Genomic DNA, 19403 nt, shown 5'->3' on the forward strand with positions numbered 1-19403 from the left:
ACCACTTCTTCAGCAATTAAATCATCTTTACTCACTGCAAAAAGCACTAAATATAAGCACTTGCATCCGGCTTAACAGTTTCTGTATTAGCAAATGTCCATCTGAAACCTTTGGAAACTCTCCTGACACTCACCCTGGTCACAAATGAGTCTCGATAGAGATTTTTCCCACAACATCGCAGTTTCCTTCTCCAGATGCCATGGGAGCGAGGTTGCTGGAACCTGGTGCCAATCTGCTTTAACGCAGCAGGCAGAAACAACCTGCTCTCAGTTTTCTTTTTTTTTTTATTCTTTATTCCTTTTATTTGCCAAAGACTGAATTGCCTCGATGCAGCCTGAATGAATGACTGAAAAATTCTTATTACAACAGGGGTTTCCGTAGGTATAAACTTTTACTTCTGGATGAGACCAGAAAAGGCTCCTATCTCCAAAAAGCAAGCAGTCCTTGGCCCCTTCTCCCAGGGTGCCCCAGCAGATAGTCCTTGGGTCTTTTAGGCTCCTCTAATGCCGATTGCACTTCCTCTGGGCTGTTTTTGCCGTTTCCTCTGGGCTGTGTGTCGTAGCGAGCAGGAGACCACATGCGCTTGCAGGAACAGCCCATGGGTGTTGTGGACAGGGGCGCCCACAGCCATCACATGGCCACGTATTTCGGGTACGCGCAGGGGCTCTACAGATGAGTGCATCCAGCCCCTCCGCAGCGGCAGTGCAGTGGGCTGCAAGGCAGTATTGAGAGCCTCAAATGACTAACTCCGGCCGGAGGTTTTCTCTGTATTACACACAGCAGCACTCGTGCTCTGGCAGGCTTTAAAAAGGGGGACGGCACAAAGGCTGTGGTTGCAGCCGGAGCCCCCAGAGACTCCGGCTCCCTGCCCTTCCCACGCAGCCATCACGCTGCCAGCCCCGAGGGATGCAGGCAGGAGTACAAGGGGTACGGCAGGACGAAACTCCGGGGGGCCAAGCACTCAGCCCCTCATCACCGATATAGACAGCTGACCTGTGTTTGTTTTCTTCTTCACCTGCCACTTTTGCTAGTCCGTAAGTGAAATATAAACAGCCCTGCCTGGTTTCTCCCATAGAGACACGAACACAATTGGGCTTCAGGAACATGTTCGGGGCTCCCTTGCCTGTAGCCAGCACCCCATGCACCCCAGCCACCCTGGGGGGGCTTGAGAAGGGACACTTCTCTGCAGGCAGGCAAGCAGGTATGCGTTCATACCGGTGTCCCACTGTGGAAGCCTGTGCTGAGCTCAGTTTGTGTTAGGGTTTGCCAAATCTGGCAGCCTGATAGAGGTAAGGCTGCCCCAGCTCTGACTTCCTGGGTGCAAGCAGCAAGGAGGCAGAGCGTACACGCACACAGCACATATGTACATACACACACAGGACACATATATAGGCATACACACACAGTCAGCCATACAGATCAGCACAGGCAGAAAATGCACAGTCCACACACAAACAGCACCACTGGGCCCATCCTTTTCCCCTCGCTGGCTAATCAGGATCGAGGCCCATTAGCAGAGAATATATAGATATGTATATACACACAATATAGATTCCTCCAGCTGCTGGTCTTAGACATGCAGCCTCTCCATGACCCTTTTATTCTAGTTTCCAGCTGGCCTGGCTTGCTAGCGATCACACACACCAACATACCCACCCGCACCCCAGCCTCCCGTCGCTGCCACTTCGCCCTCCCTACGCGGCCGTGCACGCTGAGCAGAGACCCTCACCAGGAAAACAGCGAAAGGGATTTTTAATAAGCAGCCAGGACATGGAGCAATGATCAGACAGAGGGCATGGCCAGACAGAAATACAAGCAGTCCCTTTGTCTCCTTTTCCCACGCTGTTTCCTCCCTAAAACGCCTCCTTGATGCTTCCATTTGCTCCTTCACCCAGACATTCCACAGTAAGTCGCGTACAGTCTCAGAGGGCTCTTCCCATGTGCCTTTGGGCAATCGCCCTCTTTTCTGGGCAGACAGGGAGAGTTTCCTAGTTCCTTGCCAAGGCAAATGCAGTGACCCAGGGGGTGTATAACCACCTGACCCCAGCAGTGCCCTCTTTTCCCCGGTGCCACCAGAGCTCACGTGTTAAACAGATACTTGGAGCATTTGTTGCTTTTCATTTTCTTTCACATAGCTACAAACCTCTGGACAGGCTCCCGCACTGACACTAACACCTGTTAAATATTTCACTGCGAGACTGCAAAACCAGTAAGTTATAGCTCTGGGATTTGGCGGCATCTTTTTCTTGTTAAATCATCTCTCCTTATTCAGTGTTTAGGGATTTTTTTTTTTACTGTATGAAGCTTTTTTAGAACCTTAAGAGACGGATTTCTTTCAGTCGTACCTTCAGTGTAGCTTATTCCCCGAAACTCCTTTTCCCTGCCAACATGCTCAGTTCCCTTAAAGGCTGAGGACAGGGGAAAGAACCCAGATTATTTTGTTTTTACAGCATTTCTTCTCCTTTCATGGCATCTGCCCCACACAGGGAGGGAGCTGCAGTAGCCAGACCCACCACCTGATGTGGAAATGCTGGTTGTCGGGGCATGGCTGCTGGAGTTCACCTGCATCCCAGCCACAGCACCTACGACAGGTGAAGTGAAGCCTCACTGTCCCGACCCTGCTTTGGGCAAACCCCTGGGCAGAAGAAGTCCCTGCCCTGCTCCCTGTACACCCAGAGATGGGCTCAGCTGGCCCAAGGGATGCTCCCCTGATGCGTAACGAGCTGAGCCTGTCTCCAGCCTCTGCAGCCCTTACCTGCAGGTTCAGCTTCCCTCCAGGTCCAGCTGCTAACGCTCTTTCCCAGCCCATGGCACGCCAAATCCGAGTCTAGCTCTCCCACGTGGGGATTTTTTTTTCTTTTTGATCCCCTTCCATGCAAAAAAAGGTTTGCACGCAAAAGAAAAGACTTTTCAGAAAAAAAAAACCAACAACACAATTGCCTTTCTGTCCCAATTCTGAGCAACCTTTAGTGCTAATAATAATAATAATAATAATAAACCTGTATTTTTTTCCTGGGAAAGGCTTTCTGCGCCACAGCCCATCTGGGGATGCAGAGAAAGCCACAGCCAGTGGCAGCGCTGCCCTGCCTCCTGCTGCCCTGGGGAGGAGGGTCAAACGCATGTCCTCCTGTCTCTGTGGGGGTCCCCAGGGCCGCCTGGGATGGGTCCCATGCAAGGACAACAATCAGATAAGAGGCTCCAAGCAATGACTCGACACGTGGATGTATTTCCTTTGAAACTCAAGCAAAAAAAAGCACTTGCAAGCAGTGAGCACAGGTCTGAACATGCTTAACGTGTCTGAACTGGGGTTTAGCACCCAGACAGGTGCTTACCACTAGCCCAGCTCCTTTCCCACCACCCAATCTGTGCCTTCAAGCTTGCACCATGTGTCCCATACATCGGCTGGGAGAGAGCCACCAGCGACATCCCTTGATCTGGCCAGAGGAAGAGAAATCAGCTTTTCCTTTGGACTGCAGCATGGAGAAGAGGACGCCAGGCTGGAGTGTCATGGCTGTAAGCAGGAGCCGGCCCTTTCCACCAGCCTTGCCTCGCGGTGCTAGCCTCTTGCCACTGCTTCCCCCACCTACGTGGGGCAGGGAGCGACCCTCAGGAGAAGCACCTTTTTCTCCCCGGGCAGCGTCAGTGCCAACCACAGCGCAGGATGTCTCTTGCTCATTGTCTCCCCGTGACTCAACTAGGTCAACCGAAGGCAGGCAGTGAGCGAGCAAGGAGGCAGCCGTGGTGCAAGAAGGGGTTTCTCTTCTCTTAATGCCATGGGCTGTCATCAATTTGGGACATTTTCCGGCCCTGATTTGAAGACAGGAGTGACGGGAAATCTGTCCACACTTGGGCCTGCTCTTACACATACCCTCGGCAGCTCCCCTTGGGCACTAAAACCTGTGTGAGCCCTGATGGGAGTGAGCCCAGATGGGAGTGAGCCCACCAGCTTGCCAGGCTGGGATGCTTGGCTGGGCAGGCTGGGACAAAGGAGAAAGTGGACCACTCCCTCCAAACTGGTGCCCCATCCTGCTTTGATGGTGGAGTATGGAGGTACCTGTGAGAGACCTAGCTGTGAGGTTCCATCAAATCTCAAACGGTTTGTGCGGTGCTTTGCCAGGTTTCATGGCCGCTTTCTCATCTTTCTCCCAGTCACTTTTCTACTTCCTCTGCTAATTTCTCTCTTGGTTGTGTTACTCTTGGCAGGCTTGGCACCATAATTGTGCTAATGGGTAAATAATATTTGTTGTTATGACAGTTGCACCATTACCATCTACAAAATCACTGTCGATCTGGGTAGAGATGCTGGTTAGTGCTGAAAAATAAAGTCCCCGTGGCTTTACATGGCACCCACACTTGTCTCAAGGTTGTGATGCCCTAGCCCTGCCTGGTGGGCTTCCCTCTCCCACAGTGACACTGGAGTGAAGGGGGGACTTTTTAAAGCCGCTGTCTCTATGGCTATTCATCAGGCCAGCAGAAACATTTGAAGAGCTGCCTTTTGATCCATTTTGCTTCCCAACATTTGCTTTATATGGGTTTGTTGCAGTTTAACTGCAAAGAAATCAGCATTTTTGCTGGAAAAGACTTCTGGTATTTGGTGGCTGAAAAAAAAAAAAAAAAAAGAAAAAAAATCCCAGAGAAGTACAGCTGATAATGTGGTGGAGTCATCTGCGTAGTGCTGGGAGCGGGCGCAGTCATGTCTCTCCACCCAGCGATATCATCAATTCTGCTATGACTTGTGCAGAACATAGGATGGAAAAAAAGAAAGTGCTCGAGTCAGCTGGAAATTTTCAGGTGGAGTGTGTGTCTGCAGGCAGGGCCACTGCCTCCCGGGAGCCCACCATGATCGGCAGCCTCAGCCACCCAACGGCCCCCGTCCGAGAGCCACACTTGGGTGCAAAAACTCCCCTGGGAGCCAGAGAGCCCCAGCCTTGGCATGGTGACCCCGGGATGGAGAGAGGGGAGGTGGAGGGGCTGCTACAGCCTCCGAAATGAAGACGGCTGGTTCTCCTTAGCCATGTGTCCTGCTGAAACAGGAGCCGGGGGGGTTGTGGGGCTGCTGGAGAGACAGATGCAGGGCAGGAGCTTTGGCAGTCCCTGTACCTTCTCAGTGACGTTATTGACCCAGGCTGACTTAGCCACATAGTAAGAGTCTGGGAGCCCCTACATCTGACGTCCCACACCTGGGCCAGCGTTGCTCCCCTAAGGCAAACACCTCGGAGCTAGTGGGTGCCGACTGGTCCCTGTCATCTCGGTACGGGGTCCCTCAAGCTGAGCAGGGGTGTTTGAGGCTGGGCACTGTGGGCTGGTGACACTTTTCCACCCCATGCAGAGCCCTGTATAGGCTTTTAATAATACGGTATGTATGTAGTCAAATACAGGGTAAAAATGCACTACTTAAGAGTCTTATTGTCCCAGGGTCCGAGCAATCCAATGCTTGCATCCCTAAGACCTTTGTAACTTTCCTAGATATCTTTAAAGATGAAAAACCAAATCCCAGCCATCAGAGACTGACAGGCTCCTGGGGCAGGTTTCTATCAGTGCTGGACACCAGGTCCTTAAGAGGAGCGTTGTCTGCAGAGCAGGGGCACCGCCGTGTCCCCGGGGTGCCATCCTCCATCCTGCCCTCACTGCAGGAGCTGTTCGAGGGCAGCCCCAAAGCCTGGCTAGAAACCCCAGTACTGCCCTGAAGCCCTAAAAAGGAGCCAAGAAGCCGAGAGCTCTAAGCCTGTACCCAGCTGGAGCTGGCTCAGAGGGTCATAGAGCCGAGAGCACCCAAGGCACAGTTCTGTGGCACCATGGGCAGCTGGTGTGCCCTGAACTGCAAATTGCTTGGGCAGATCTTATTTTTGAGCAGTCTTTGCCTTTACAGAGAATGCCAGTCCCTCTGTCTCTGTTTGAGAGTTGTAGTGAGGAAAATAAGCCGGTTTCCTCACCAGGCAGTTTTGCCGTGCTGATAGGAAGCAGGAAGGAATTTCCCTGGGGACATAACCCTGCGATGCCCCAAAAGCAAACCAGAGATAGCTGTGTCAGGGGAAACCGCTGGAGTGAGCCCTGCGACCTGCGTCCCATCCATCTCACCACAAGCCGACAGTGCGGCAGTGCCAAACCCACTACAAAAACTGCCCAGCTCCCCCTCTCCTCCCCACCAGTACGGATTTTCATGCTTCTTTTAGACCTCTTTTCAAGCTGATGCCTTCTGGGCTCAAAAACGCTCTTGACAATCTGCTGGCCATCAGTCAATCCAGTGGCTGATCAGTTTAAGCAAACCTAATCCCTGCTAAATGCTGTACCGCATCAGCCGGTGGTGGGACGCCTTGGCCAAGGGAAGGCTGGGTGGCTTGCAGGGCTGCATCCCTGCCTGCCTGTTTCCCCTGGCTTAAAATAAGCCCCAGTGAAAGCTGCTAAATATTGGGATCCCATTCTCAGCTTAACTTGCCTTCTGGTGACTGCTTTGTCGACAAGGTGTGATTTGCTCCGAGAGGCCATGTGGGAGGAATGGAGGGAATAAAGTTGTTAGGTTGGTTTTCACACTACTGGGAGTAGGAAAACTAACGGATGGGAGCTACCGTTTGGGAAGCCAGCTCTCTTATAGCAGATGCCCGCAGTAAGTAATGATTTAAGCCTCTCAGAGAGCAGCTTTTCCCTACTCTCCAGTGTTTATGTACAGCATCACTTGGGCATTAGGCCACATGGCCTGGTTGGTTCCAATTCCCAAGAGAAATGAGCTTGTATGTCTCTGGTTTCCGGTGGGTTTTTGCAATATTATTTCCTTTGAGTTTCTGGATCTGAAGTTTCACCGAGACTCGTGCACTCATTTACAGCATGCAAGTTGTCCAACAGCGAATAAATCACAGGAAATGACCACACAGAGCGGTGGCAGTTGGGATGCTTCTGCCTCTTGAGGTTTGCTATGGACCATATTCATGGAAGTCAGGTCAGTGAAGGTACTCTGAGTGAAGCCTGGGCTAAATACTCCTTCCTACGCACTCCCCATATTCCTGGAAGCAGCGTTATGTTCCCATATCAGCGGTGACTATTTGCATGTGGTGCAAAGTCCTACCCAGCAGCGAGGGGCTGGGGACTGCACTGTAGTGTTGTGCTGAAATTGTGCCTCTCAGCAGGCTTTTACATGGGTTTTTTTATTTTTCCTATATGACAAGATCGTCCCCACCATAAAGCTCATCTTCTCATTGTAGCTGTCTTTGTGAGTCAAGAAAATGGTCCATTAAGAGCCTTTATATGTTGGGTTTTTTTAAAAAAAAGAAAATTATCTTCAACCACATCGTCCGTGGTGCACGGCATTTGTCTTGGGACAGGCAGCGGTCTCAGGCTGTGAGATGGGGACACGAGCTGGAGCTGGTCTCACCGTCTTCCCCCCCTCCTCAGCAGTGTGCCGTCCAGAGCAGTGCCAGCCTACGGCTCAAGCCTCCCGGCTGGGTACAGAACACTCAGAGAAGTTTCAGTTGCCCATAGCATCCCCTTTTCAACCATTCCCCCCCACACCCAGGCATCCCCACTGTCACTTCCAGCTCTCTGCCCGCACGCGGATGCAGTGAGGTCCTGGTGGGCTGCATTTAACCTTATGGTCCAGAGTTGCGTTGCGAGAGTGGGCCAGGAGGAATCCCCCTCTTATCTCGCTGATATTTGCGTCATGGGTGCATCAGGCTTTGGAGGTGTGTTTCCCACTGTGCGTGGCTGCCCAGGGGGCTGTGTGGGTGCCTATCAGGGACTGGCCGTGGCTTCGGCTGGGCTGGCTGGGGGCTGCAATGATGGATCTCCTCTGCTCCGTGGGTCTGTGACTCACTGAGATGAGTCTGAACCAAAGTGCTCGCAAAAAGACTACGGGAAGAAGCACACAAAGATCAAGATCTAGTTTACCCAGACACCACCGAGTCCTCTTTTTTTCATGGACACGTAATTCACTGGGCCCAGACCACAACAAGGGGAAAAGCAGCATCTTCATACCAAGTGAGATCCTGGACCCCCTCCCCAGGCGAGCTCTTAACCGGGGGCCAGTGGGGACCAGGACACACCAAGGACACACATCAACCTTCACGCTCAAAGAGCGATGGGCTTCTGCCTGGTGATCCGGGGAAAGAATTAGACTTTAGATGATGTGCTTTAAATAGAAAACTCACTTCTGAAGTGAGCTGAAAACCACAGATAAGGATGGCGCAAAGATGTGGCTAAACTGCCAAGGAATTCCCCCAGCAGAGCAAGCCGTGGTGGCAGCCCCAGCCCACCCCAATCTCCCCGCTGTCCCCCAGCCTCTGCCGGCACCACGCAGCTGGGAGGAGATGTAACGTGGTGTCATCACCCAGAGAGCTGCTTCTTGGTGGTCAGTCGTAGCCTGTATAGCCCAGTATTTCCCCAGCTGTTAAGTGGAGGCAATGGGGCGGCTGCTGCGTGGCACTCCTCTCCCTCTCCCCTTGTGGCCAGCTGGGGTGCGGGCTGGGCTCCGGCTGGGGTCCCTGCAGCTTCCCTGGCCCCTGCGGTTCTGGATTTGGTAGCGATGCCAAATGGGGCTGCTACACCCCTCCCCGGCCTTTTTTGGGTTGATGCAGCTGCGAGGCACTGCCCAGCTTGCCAGCAGCCCCGGGACTGCAGCCGTGAGCAAGGGCAGCATCGGCCCGGCTGATCAACGCCTGCAGCTCTGGTAACACACCCACCCCAGAGGGACAGGCTAAGCCCCATCTGCCAACTGGGTAGGACATCAAAAGGGAACTTTCAGAACCCCCCATTGGTGCCACAGGAGGACGGCCGCTACTACCCAGCCCCCCCCCCAGCTCCCTGTGAGCCCCTGGAGAGGCATGGAGACTGGCCGCAGCCTTTTTCTGTATGGCTGCCAGTGGGTGCAGTCCTTCTTGCCTGCCCAGCCCCTTCCCAGCCACGCTGTAACACTGGATCTCTCCAAACTTTAAACAAGCTGGGGAGCAACGTGCTCCTGCCCCGCTGTAGCAGGCAGGCAGCGTCATTACCCTGGCCCAAGGGAGCAAATGTGCTTCAGACATGCCGCAGACATGCCTCAGACATGCCCCAGACATGCCCCTACGCTCTGCTCTTTAAGAGAAATCCTTAGTGCTTCTCTCCCTCCCCAGTTTCGGTTTGAAAAGCAGCTACAGCTCCTCTCGCCTGTGACACTGACAGGAAACCCGTGGACCCGTGGCCAGTGCACGCTTGTGTCCCAGGGCGCCAGGCTTGCAGGCACGGGCACGCATTGCCCTCACCGCCTGGCCATGGGGCAAGCCTGGCCCCACGGCATCAACATCAGGAGAGGGAAGCATGAGACTGACAACATGTTTCTGCAGCAACTGGAAATTTTGTTATAAAAAAACCTGTGATGACCAGGATCATTCCAGCTGCATCAGCTCTGCCTCTGGCTAGGGACCGCACTTTTTTCCCTGTCATTGCCGTTTTCAGAAAACATTGAGGAATAAATCATCAAAAGCCCAGAAACAGAAGCTATGACTAATGGTCTTTGAGCTTCCTCCAAGTTTAACAGCAGAGCAATAAACAATTGCAAGAATAGAAATGAGACCAGGCAGCAAATGGGCAGTTGCTGGGAGCACCAAGCTGCTTCTCCGTCACCTGGACGATCGAGTATTTGGGCAGTCAGGCCCATGCTTTTATTTTTCACATAGTCCTTTTTACTAGCATCAAAAGCAATAGCCATTAAGTGCCCGGGGGGAGTAGAAGTGTCAGGGGCACCAGAAGGGTCCTGTGTGCCCTCGCCACGATGCTAGCAAAGATGCCCATGGGAGCTGTGCTCTGCTGCTCCTCTCCTGGTCTCCAGCAATGCCTCAGGACCATGGAGGACACACTTCCACAGTGCCGGTCCATGCCTTGACCTGCCCTGACAGTGGGGCCAAAGCCCTGGGGTAGACCACAAGCACCCCTGAGGTCAGGCAAGAAGATACACAAAGAGGAACTGTCATCTTATTCCCATAGCACAGGCAGAAGCGCGGCTGTGGTTAAACGCCAGCTCTGAGGTATTGCTCATTTGCATCATTCACTTACCTCAGCCGCTTTGATGTTGCACATGAGGTTATGGTGCCCGTGAGGTTATGGTGCCCGGAGCTCCCGTTTACCCCAGGAGGACAGGTATGCCCATGCTACTCTCTGGTGAACGTGACCACCGCCATCCAGGCAGCCTGCTTGGCTGCAGGCTTGTCCCTGCTCCCTCCCTGTCCCCACTGTGGCCAGCTGAGCCAGCAGCAATGTAGTACCCAGGGGACCTGGCCCCACTTGCTCATCACCGCCTTCCCAGGAGCCAGAAAAGGCTTGTGGGGCTCCTTAGGCCGGGAGGGTGCCTGTGCCCCTTTAGGCACTGGGGATGGTGCTCCTTCTTTGGCCTTCGTGTCATTTCTGCAAGACGCAGCATGTCCCTGTGGTGCTACATGGTCGGTGCCTCCCCCGCCCCCCCCCCACCTCCCATCCCCTCCCTCCCCGGTGGCAAACTTGCAAAAGGTGCCTCTGGGAGCTCACCCAGCGCGACCGTGAAGTGGGCTGCTCAGACCTGGCAGCACACGAGGTGAAGGAACAGCCACCAGCCAAGGGCTGCTTGGGTGACCACAGCACATGAGGGCAAGGCAAGCCCAACGGCGGGGGGGATGCTACCAGTGATGCCAATATCTCCCTGGGGTGAGACAGACAGAGCTGACCTCAGTGGGCCCCGGACAGCCCTCAGACTGGGGGCTTGTCCCTTGGGGTCATTGCAGATGCCATTAGGTGCAAGCCAGCCCCACCGCCTGCTTACTGGTAATTAAAGGTGGGATCTCCAGGTGGCTGTGGCTGCTCTGTATTAACATTGCTCTTCAGCCTTTGTTTTCTTTCTTTCTTTTTTGGATCCAGGTGCAGAGGTTTAGTTTTAATGGGCTCAGCTGTGTGCAGGGGCCAGCACCTCCCTTGAGCATCAAGGTGGAGGCAGCCAGTTTAGACGACCCAGGACCCGGACACGTTCTCTACAATGCTGAAGCTGCAACTACATCCACCACTCGCACACCAACGCCTCAGGAGCTGGAAAGTGACTGGGGTGAGCTGTACCACCGACCACGCAGCAGGGAACAGCCAGGCTGAGCTGACAGCCTGTAAAAACGCAGAGAGGCAGCTCCGGCATGAGTGTGGCGGCCATTCGTTACCAGGAGCTGGCAACCAGCAGCAGTTGGGCTGTGCTCAGGTGGTTTTTTTGTGTGTATGTGCGTGCTACTGGGTGTTTGTCTTTGCCTCTTTTGGTTTTTTTCCACCCGTGGGCGTCCTGAAGACTCAAATAATGCAAATCACCCCCGGCACTGTCCATGTGGGGCGAGGGGAGCTGGAGCCCACAAAACCACAGGGAGCATGTGAAGCCAGACAGTGCATCTGCCCCACCAAGCACCATCACGTCCCTCTGGCAGAGGCCTGGCCTGAGGGTTCTCATCTGAAAAAAAAACCCCACTAAATCAAGCCCTGCATGTTGTGGTTTACTGGGAAGCACCAGGAAAAGGCAGGAGAACTGTTCCAGGGGAGCGGGGAGGTGAAGCCTTGACGGTAGCGATGGACTTCCTGGCCATCCCCACACCCTTTGTGGGGGGGCTCACAGTGCTGGGAAAGCACAGGAGCTGCTGCATAACCACACGCTGCTGAGCAAAGGCTGCCCCCAAAGCCTCCTGGGCTTTGGAGACCAGGTTCTGCCATTCCTTCACGTCTGCTTCCCAAATTGGCTTTTTCAACCAAAAGAAAAAAAAAAAAAGGAGAGAAAATATTCCCAACCTCCTGTTCTCTTCCCTTCTGCCCCGGCTCTTGAGCTCCCCGTGTTTTTTTTCCCTTGGGAACATGGATGCTGAAGACTACAGGGTTGCACCAGCTGTTTTGGAAACAGGATGCCTGTGCTCGGGTACGGCGCGAGCTGTGCTTGACTGCGTCAGCATCGCTGGCTTTCACAGCCGGCAGGAGTGAAACTGAGAAAGCTGAAGTGGAGGGATAACGCAGCCCGCGTATGAACAGCCCAGGATGTACGGGCTCAGCCGCACATGGGGGCGTGGGGACAAGCGGCGGCACCCCCTCACCATTCAAATGTGGGTCAGGGAAGGGAGCCGTGCCTCGGCAAGGCAAACCATGGAGCGGGGGGAACACACAGGCTGTCCCACACGGGGCTTCATACCCCGGTTGTGATGGCGAGAGCCCACAGCCACCGGCAGATGTGAGGCAGGGGTAGCTGGCAAGTGGCAGCCAGCCGGCACAGGCACAGCAGGAGTGTGGGGAGCATGGCCGCGCACAGCCAGCCCACGCTGTGGTGTGCCGCAGGTGGCCCCGCTGCCCCAGGGGAAGGACACAGCTCTTTGGTTTGCTGCTAACATAATTTATGACTCACTGCATCGAGGAGTATAACAGTGTTCGGGGCAGGAGGATAAATACTTGATTTTTTTTTTTTTTGCCCCAAGGGCTTTTTTCACCCCCACCAATATCAAGAGTTTTCTGAACTGCAGCTGCTGACCCCCAGGATGGCGGCCAGGGCTGCATGCGGTACCTGTGGCAGCTCCAGAAGAGATGCCAAGCCACGGTCTGCTCCATGGCCCTGGCTGAGGGACAGACACACACCTTGTCTCCATCCTCTCCTGATGGACAGTCCTGGCAGAACAAAGGCTGTGTGGTGTCTGCTGCCTACGGTGAAGGGCCAGCCTTTACTCTCCCCCCTCGCTTGCTTGCAGGCTCCAGGGAAAGCTGGGGAGTCCAGCTGAGACATTTTGCAGGGCAGGAGGGATTCATACAGACGAACCTCCAACACGGGAGAAAGGAGAAAAGCTGCTAACGCCAGGTTAGCCATTGGCCCCCTGCAAAACGGCAGGGCTACAACCTCCACCGAGTGCTGCCAGGAAAGCCGATAGACAGCCATGGTCTTCCTCCCTCTTTTCCTACCTTTAAGAAGCACAGTAGAGAGTGGATGAGGCCAGAGGAGAAGTTGGTGGATAAGCATTATTCTGAAGCCATTTATTATGGAGTTCTTTATTAAGTCTATTTATTATAGAGTTAAAAAAAGAGATTTGATACCTCACAACAATCTTCTGGCTGGGGGCAGGGGCAACAGTAAAGCAGGGTGAGCTGCCTTGTGATTTCTTTCTGGTAGGAAAATAGCTTTTTAGTGAGAAATGAAAGTTTCAGAGGAAAAACGTCTGAAATATTTGTTCTTCCCTAGAGCAAAACAGAGTATCTGCTACCATCAGCATTTCATATAGTCTAATAACAAAATATTAATATCTGAAAAATCAAGGCTACAATTCACAGAAAGGCTTTGTAGCAACCTCCTACAGCACACAGACTCAGACAGACCTCACGTGGAGCATCTGCTTCTGAGCTAGAAATAAAACCATCCGGGACCGTTCCCTACAAGTGTCTTTACTGTTGCAGTCCAGCCCCTCACTGAAACGGAAAGAGCTAAAAGAGGCGTTTCGGTAGTTACCTGCGGCAGGATGACAACTTTGAGAACTGCCGGCCAACCACCAGAGATACAAGAGCAAGCTGGCCAGCTGGGCATGCGATGGCGGAGTAAGGAAGGGAAAGAGGACCAGGCCTTTGCCCGCATGCACTGCTGCCAGGACTTGGACAGGAGCACTGCCTCCCCACTCCAAAAAAGCTCTAAAAACCTTCAAAGGGTTTAAAGGAGCTGATGGGCTGCTCCATGCCAAGAGCGGGAGCCCTTCCTGTGAGATAAAAGCAACCCCAGCTCCTTCTCTTTCTTCTTATCGAAGTGGAGTTTCAGAAGTGGCTGTCGTTGCACAGAAGCAGCTATCTGATTGTGGGAGCTTTTAAATTTAACAAAGACATAACAAAACCCACCAACGGGAAACTGGTTTCAGAAATTCAAATGGAAACAATACCTTTTAATGATAACCAACAACACACCCCCAGAGAGGCAGTCACTAAGCTGATGCCTGCCATCTTTCTGAGGGAGATCTCTTCAGAGATGATTCCTCTGGGGCTTACCTGGGCACCATATCCAGATGGAGCAGAAGAAGCTGCTCCAACCCAAACCATTCTATGATCCAGTCCTGCTCCTGGGCACAGTTCCCCAGCAGCTGGCACCACGGGGCGAGGGTACGGGACAGACGTGTGGCAAAGAGTCTGCTCACAGGCTGGGCCAGAGGAATGGCTCTGCTAGACGCCCCTGAGCTGGTGAGGGGGCCACAAACACTCGCTGCGGTGGCAGTTGCCAGTTCTTTTCCACAAATGTACCCATTGCAGGGACATCAAGGCTCTGAGCAGAGCCCCAGAAGCACCATGTACCGCATGTTCCATGTCAATGCAGGAACTTTTTGTCCTCACTTAAATGGCCCACAGGCAGAACAAGAGCCTCCACTACTCCACCAGAGAGAGCATCCTCAGACTGAGGGGAGGCTGCAGTCATAAACCCCCGCCTTGGCCAGATGTTATCTGGAGACACAAACTCATTTCCTGGCAAGAAATGAATCAAAAGTGCTACAAAAAACTTCACTTGGATTCCCTTCGTGGCGATAAATTATTCTTGCACAAGTTTTCTGTCCAGTTAGATATATATCTCAATGCTGTGATGTAGAAAAAAAAAAAAAAAGAAACTAATAGTTTAATCAGGCCCTTGGACCGTAATCGAACGCAAGGCTGGAGGAAGATTACAGCGGCAGCTCGGTGGTGGCCAGCAGCCTGTGCTTGACCCAGCAGAAACCTGCACCATGTTTCTGTCATTACTACACAAGCCCACCCAGAGCTGTGGCTGCACGGGAAAGCCCAGGACACTTAATAGGACTCCTCAGAGGATGCAAAGCCTTGGAGGGAGCTGAAGCGCCCTGGTCTCAGCATGAACTACGTTCTCTGTACGCTTGAGGCAGGTGGACACCAGTGTTTGCACCCTGACTTCGCACACTGCTGCTGGGCAAAGAAGTCCAAGGGGTGCCAAGCCCATGGTGGTCCCTTCAGCCCGGTGCCTAGAGCACATAGAGTTGCCTCAAGGTTTGGTGAGTACTGACCCTGGGGACACCAAGGGTGCGCTTGCCTCACATTGCCTGTCTTTTGAACTCTTCCTCTCTTCCTGCCAACCAGACCACACCAGTAACCATACTGGTGAAGAAAGGCAAGGCCATAAGAAAACTTTTTGGCTCTGAGGAATTATTTCCTTCTAGGAGCCTGCTGAAGGCTGCCTGAAGGCTCTAGCAGCACAAGCTGGGCCTCTCACTAGGAGGAGAGCTTGCTGGCATCATGCTACTGCTACAGCACCACTGCAACCCCTTCTGCACATCATCTCAGGCCAGCAAGACACATCCATCATCACCTACGAGCTCCTGGTAGGGACCAGCTGCCACCACCCCTCTCTGCAGCTGCCTTCTCAGAACTGGGGAGGCAGCCCCTCTTCTGCAGAGACTTTCTTCTTTGATGCCATCGGACTGCAGCAATAGGTCACACACTTCCTTCCACCCCAGGAGCACCAGAGGAGGTCTCCTTTCTTGGTATTATTTTCACTTGGCTGGACAGCAGAGGATTTCTGCAACACCAGTTTGGGGCTCTTGGGCGTTCACAGTTAAGGACACAAATACAGCACATGTGCTTTCTTCTTAAATGCAAGCAGTTTTATTTCCTCATTTTCCCTCTTTGCCAGAATTTTTCTAGAGGTCGAGTAGGAGGAAGGCAGTAGTACAAAGTCACTATTTTGAATTTTTCTCTATTGAGAAATGAGAATCTGCATTTTTAGGCGCTGCTGGCACAGAGTTTCTGGCCCTCAAACAGAGGGGCCACTCTTTGCATCAAGCCAAATCCCACCTTTCTGCAACAGGGGCATTTTTATGCTGGGAAGGAATAACTGGGGCAACAACCAGAGAAGTCCATCTCAGCTGCAGAAGACAGAGTGGGAGGGCTGGGAGGGGATATATGGGCAGTTAAGACAAGCGAAAGACAGAGCTATGCTCCAGGTTTCTGTTGTGAACCAGCAATGAGAATCATCTTTCCCAGTCACCAGTCTTGGGAGCAAAAGTTTGGCTATTTGGATGCGTTGAGGAAATCTCTAGGATCCTCCTTGGCACCCAGCTGGAAAAGCTTGGTCAGACTTAAGGCAGGCCTGGCAGCCAGAACTGTCAGAAAAAAAAAAAATCTCTTATTTTTATATTTCTGCATCCCACACTCCCAGGGGCATTGACCGCATCCCGAGGTCAGATGGCCATCTTTGCCCAAACTCAGGCCATGAAGCGAGCCCGGTTCTCTCAAGCACTTTTCCCCCCCCCTTCATGTAGTAGCTAATGGTTTTCCACTGCAAAACTAGAAGTGGAAACTAGAAACACTTTAAGGTCCCTTCCAACTTTTACCATTCTATGATTCTAAAAGTGGCAACTTTCAGTATGTTGCACAGTTCCTACTGGATTAAGAACGGAGGATGCAGTTCTCACTATTCAGGATGTGACAGATGCCATCTCATCCCTTCCCTTCTGCCTTTCCATACAATGCACTGGGATAAATACAACAAGTTCTAGGCCGAAGCTGCAGCAAAAGGCACAGGACTCTGGAAAAATCCCTCAGTGGTGAAGACCACTAAACAGTTGCCTAAGATAACTCTGAAAGCTTCCATTGTTAAGTTTTTCAGCTAACATCTGTCAGGAACAGTTTTGGGCAAGCTCAAGCTTGCCATAGACCTGGCAGGTTCTTGGTGGCTCTTGGGGCAGAAGGTAGACCCTGCCAAACTAATTTCAGTGCTACTTTGAGCGGCTGCTTTGAAATTCAGCAATCTTACTAATTTTAGAGGGTTGATTACTATAGCAAAGACAGATGTGTATCATATCACAGGGAAAACCACTAGCCTAACAGCAATACATATCAGTGCCATCACCCTGCTCTCAGGGCAGGTCTTCAAGAGCAGCTGTCTGTGATTCAGAGTCCAGCTGGCCGCTGGTTACTAGCGGCACCCAACACCAGGGCTGCTTACACTTTAATATCTTTGCTGCTGATCTGGATGTTAAGTTGGAGCATATGAGCAGCAAGTCTGCAGATGACACCAAATCTGGAGGAGGGGTTCACACACTGAAAGGCGGAGCTGCTCTTTAGAGGGACCTAGACAGGTTGGAGAAATAGGCTGAGAGGAACCTCAAGAAGTTCAATGGCAAATGCACAGCCCTGCCACTGGGCTGGAGTAACGCCCTGCAAGGAACAGGCTGGAGACAACAGGCAAGAAAGCAGCTTTGCAGGAGAGGACCTGGAAGTGTAGGTGGACAAGCAACCCGGGAGTCAGCAGTGCACCCATGCTGCAAAGGCCAACTGCTAAAGGGACCGCAGTCGGCAGGGTGCGGGGAGGGATCCTGTATCTTGGGAGACCATCTGGAGAGATGGGTCCAGTTTGGGCTCCCCAGCACGAGGACAGTCACATACCAGAGCAAGTTCAGTGGAGACTATCAAGCTGGTTTGGGCTGGAACGCACGATGCATAAGGAGAAGCTGACAGAACTGCGTTTGTTCAGCCTGGAGAAAAGGCAAAAGGGAGATCTTGCTATTATCTGCTGCTCCCCGATGGGGAGCCACAAGGAGACACACAGGAAAAGCTGAAAGGCAACAGGCACAATATAAGAAACTCTCATGGGATGCATGGACAACCTTCATCCTCAGTATGGCCACCATTTCCCCAGTCCCATCTCTGGAGATGGACAACCTGCTCAAACTTTGAACTCAGCCCTTCTCTCAAGCAGGAGGATGGACAAAGCATCCTTCAGACATCCCTTCCAGCTGAATTACCCCAGAAGTCTATGAAGCACCACTTCTCACAAGCCCTCACACTTTGTGGGAAAGTGCACTGAGAACATGTGCCTTTCAGTTTTCCGATCTGTGAACTGGGGCTGACGGGATTTCCTTATTCGAGCCTTTGTTGTCTAGCAGGCGTCCCAGCTAACCCACTCTTTTCAGTGTGGAATAGATGACTCAGCTCTTCAGAATATGAGGCTTTGTCTGCAGAGCCTTCCCCCAGCCCATGCAAACAGAAGAAAGAGGCACTTCTCGTGCCATACTTTGTATTTTGTTTCAGAACTCACTTGTGATGCCGTTGGAGGCTGCGTGCTTTCTTCAGATCTGAAATCCTCAGAGCTGCCCCAAAGTTTCTAGCAAACAAACTTAACGCTTTCATTTTACACCAGAAGCATAACAATTATCTGGGAAATCCCCCTCCCACACCCTGGACTCCATACTCTGGGTGACTTGATCTCACCACATACAGTTACTCAGGTTCAATGTTGCTTTTAAAATCTGTCATGTAAAAGCCACTGGGGTCAACTTTTAAGCTAAGTCTCCCTCTGAACAATGATGTATGCTTACATACAGGAAAAAATGGCAGTTGGGCAAAAGGGGCCAAAATAAATCTTCCACCACCTCTCTCCCACTCCCCTCTTAACCACAGACTGCCATACCTTAAGAGACATGACCTACAAAGTACAACCGCTCTTATCCTGCCAGGCCCGGCTGTAGTTCTCTCCTGTTGCCTTTTCCAGCTTCTTCATAATCCTGAAATGGTCTTCTCATGATGACAGCCACTGGTATCCGCAAGGGCACTGCCAAACTCCACAGCACATCCCACAAAGGGATGCAGGAAAGCTGGGAACAGTGACAGGGCACAGCCCCTTGCTACAACTCTGGCCCAACATGAAGAGTGATGGGCGTCAAGAAAGGAAGTTATTAAAAAATAAAGATAACTGGCAGGAACCATCAGGGAACTGCACCCTGAGGGCACAGTAGAGAAGGAATGCGCACAGGAAAGATGACAGCTCTCCTATCTAAAAGCTTCCCAAACAGAGAAGTGGAATGGAGGGAAAACACAAGCTTACACTTTCACATTGCCCCAGCAGAAGCTGTTTCAGTTCCACTATCTGGAGGCACAATAAGCCAAGTCATCCTTCAGCAGGTGCCTGCACGGGTGGGGTTAAACACAGGTAATGTAGTAATTAAGACACCGTAATAGAATTCTTATGTTATAATAAGCATGTTCCCTTCACCATCTGAGAAGCAGACCGCTGGCTCAGGAATAGAGCGGAGTACCTGAAACCCAGCAGATGGAATTTCCCCTTTCACACAGTGATCCGCTTTGCTCTCCATGTGGAGAGCAGTGGCTGCATATTTTTTACGGTGAATACAAGGCTGTGTATTTTTATGATGAAGTCACACGAGACAATAGTTCATGCTGCAAATCCAAGGAGTCTGCAAGACTAAAAGACAGTGAAGTGGTATACATATTTGGGAGTTGCTGGCTCAGCTCAGGAATGGTCAAACCCTGCTGGGATGACTTAATAATTTGCTGTACTGACAGGCACAGAGATCCAACAATTCCTAGGACATCTGATCACAACTACAAGAGGGGGGCGAGTCAAGGACTAGGCTGATAGAAAAATGTTACTTACAACCCTGATTTTATTGTGTATTTCGGTAACTAGCAAAAGA

The 19403-nt window shown here is 52.1% G+C and overlaps 1 protein-coding gene across 6 annotated transcripts in view; it reads right to left on the bottom strand.

The window, feature by feature from the left end:
* TADA1 (transcriptional adaptor 1) overlaps positions 1-19403 on the bottom strand; it is a 50806-nt gene that overhangs the window by 15989 nt on the left and 15414 nt on the right. The window contains exon 8 of one of the 6 annotated variants that reach the window (XM_054210670.1): positions 12873-16070. The exons of 4 other annotated variants lie outside the window; for them this stretch is intronic. In XM_054210670.1, the coding sequence (XP_054066645.1) occupies positions 16047-16070 (24 nt within the window). In that variant the 3' untranslated portion in view covers positions 12873-16046. Of the gene's footprint in view, positions 1-12872; positions 16071-16116; positions 17445-19403 lie in introns of those variants that run through there. One more of the 6 variants, XM_054210669.1, reaches the window with a different exon arrangement.

This window comes from Rissa tridactyla, chromosome 8, assembly GCF_028500815.1.
Source record: "Rissa tridactyla isolate bRisTri1 chromosome 8, bRisTri1.patW.cur.20221130, whole genome shotgun sequence".
Lineage (NCBI taxonomy): Eukaryota > Metazoa > Chordata > Aves > Charadriiformes > Laridae > Rissa > Rissa tridactyla.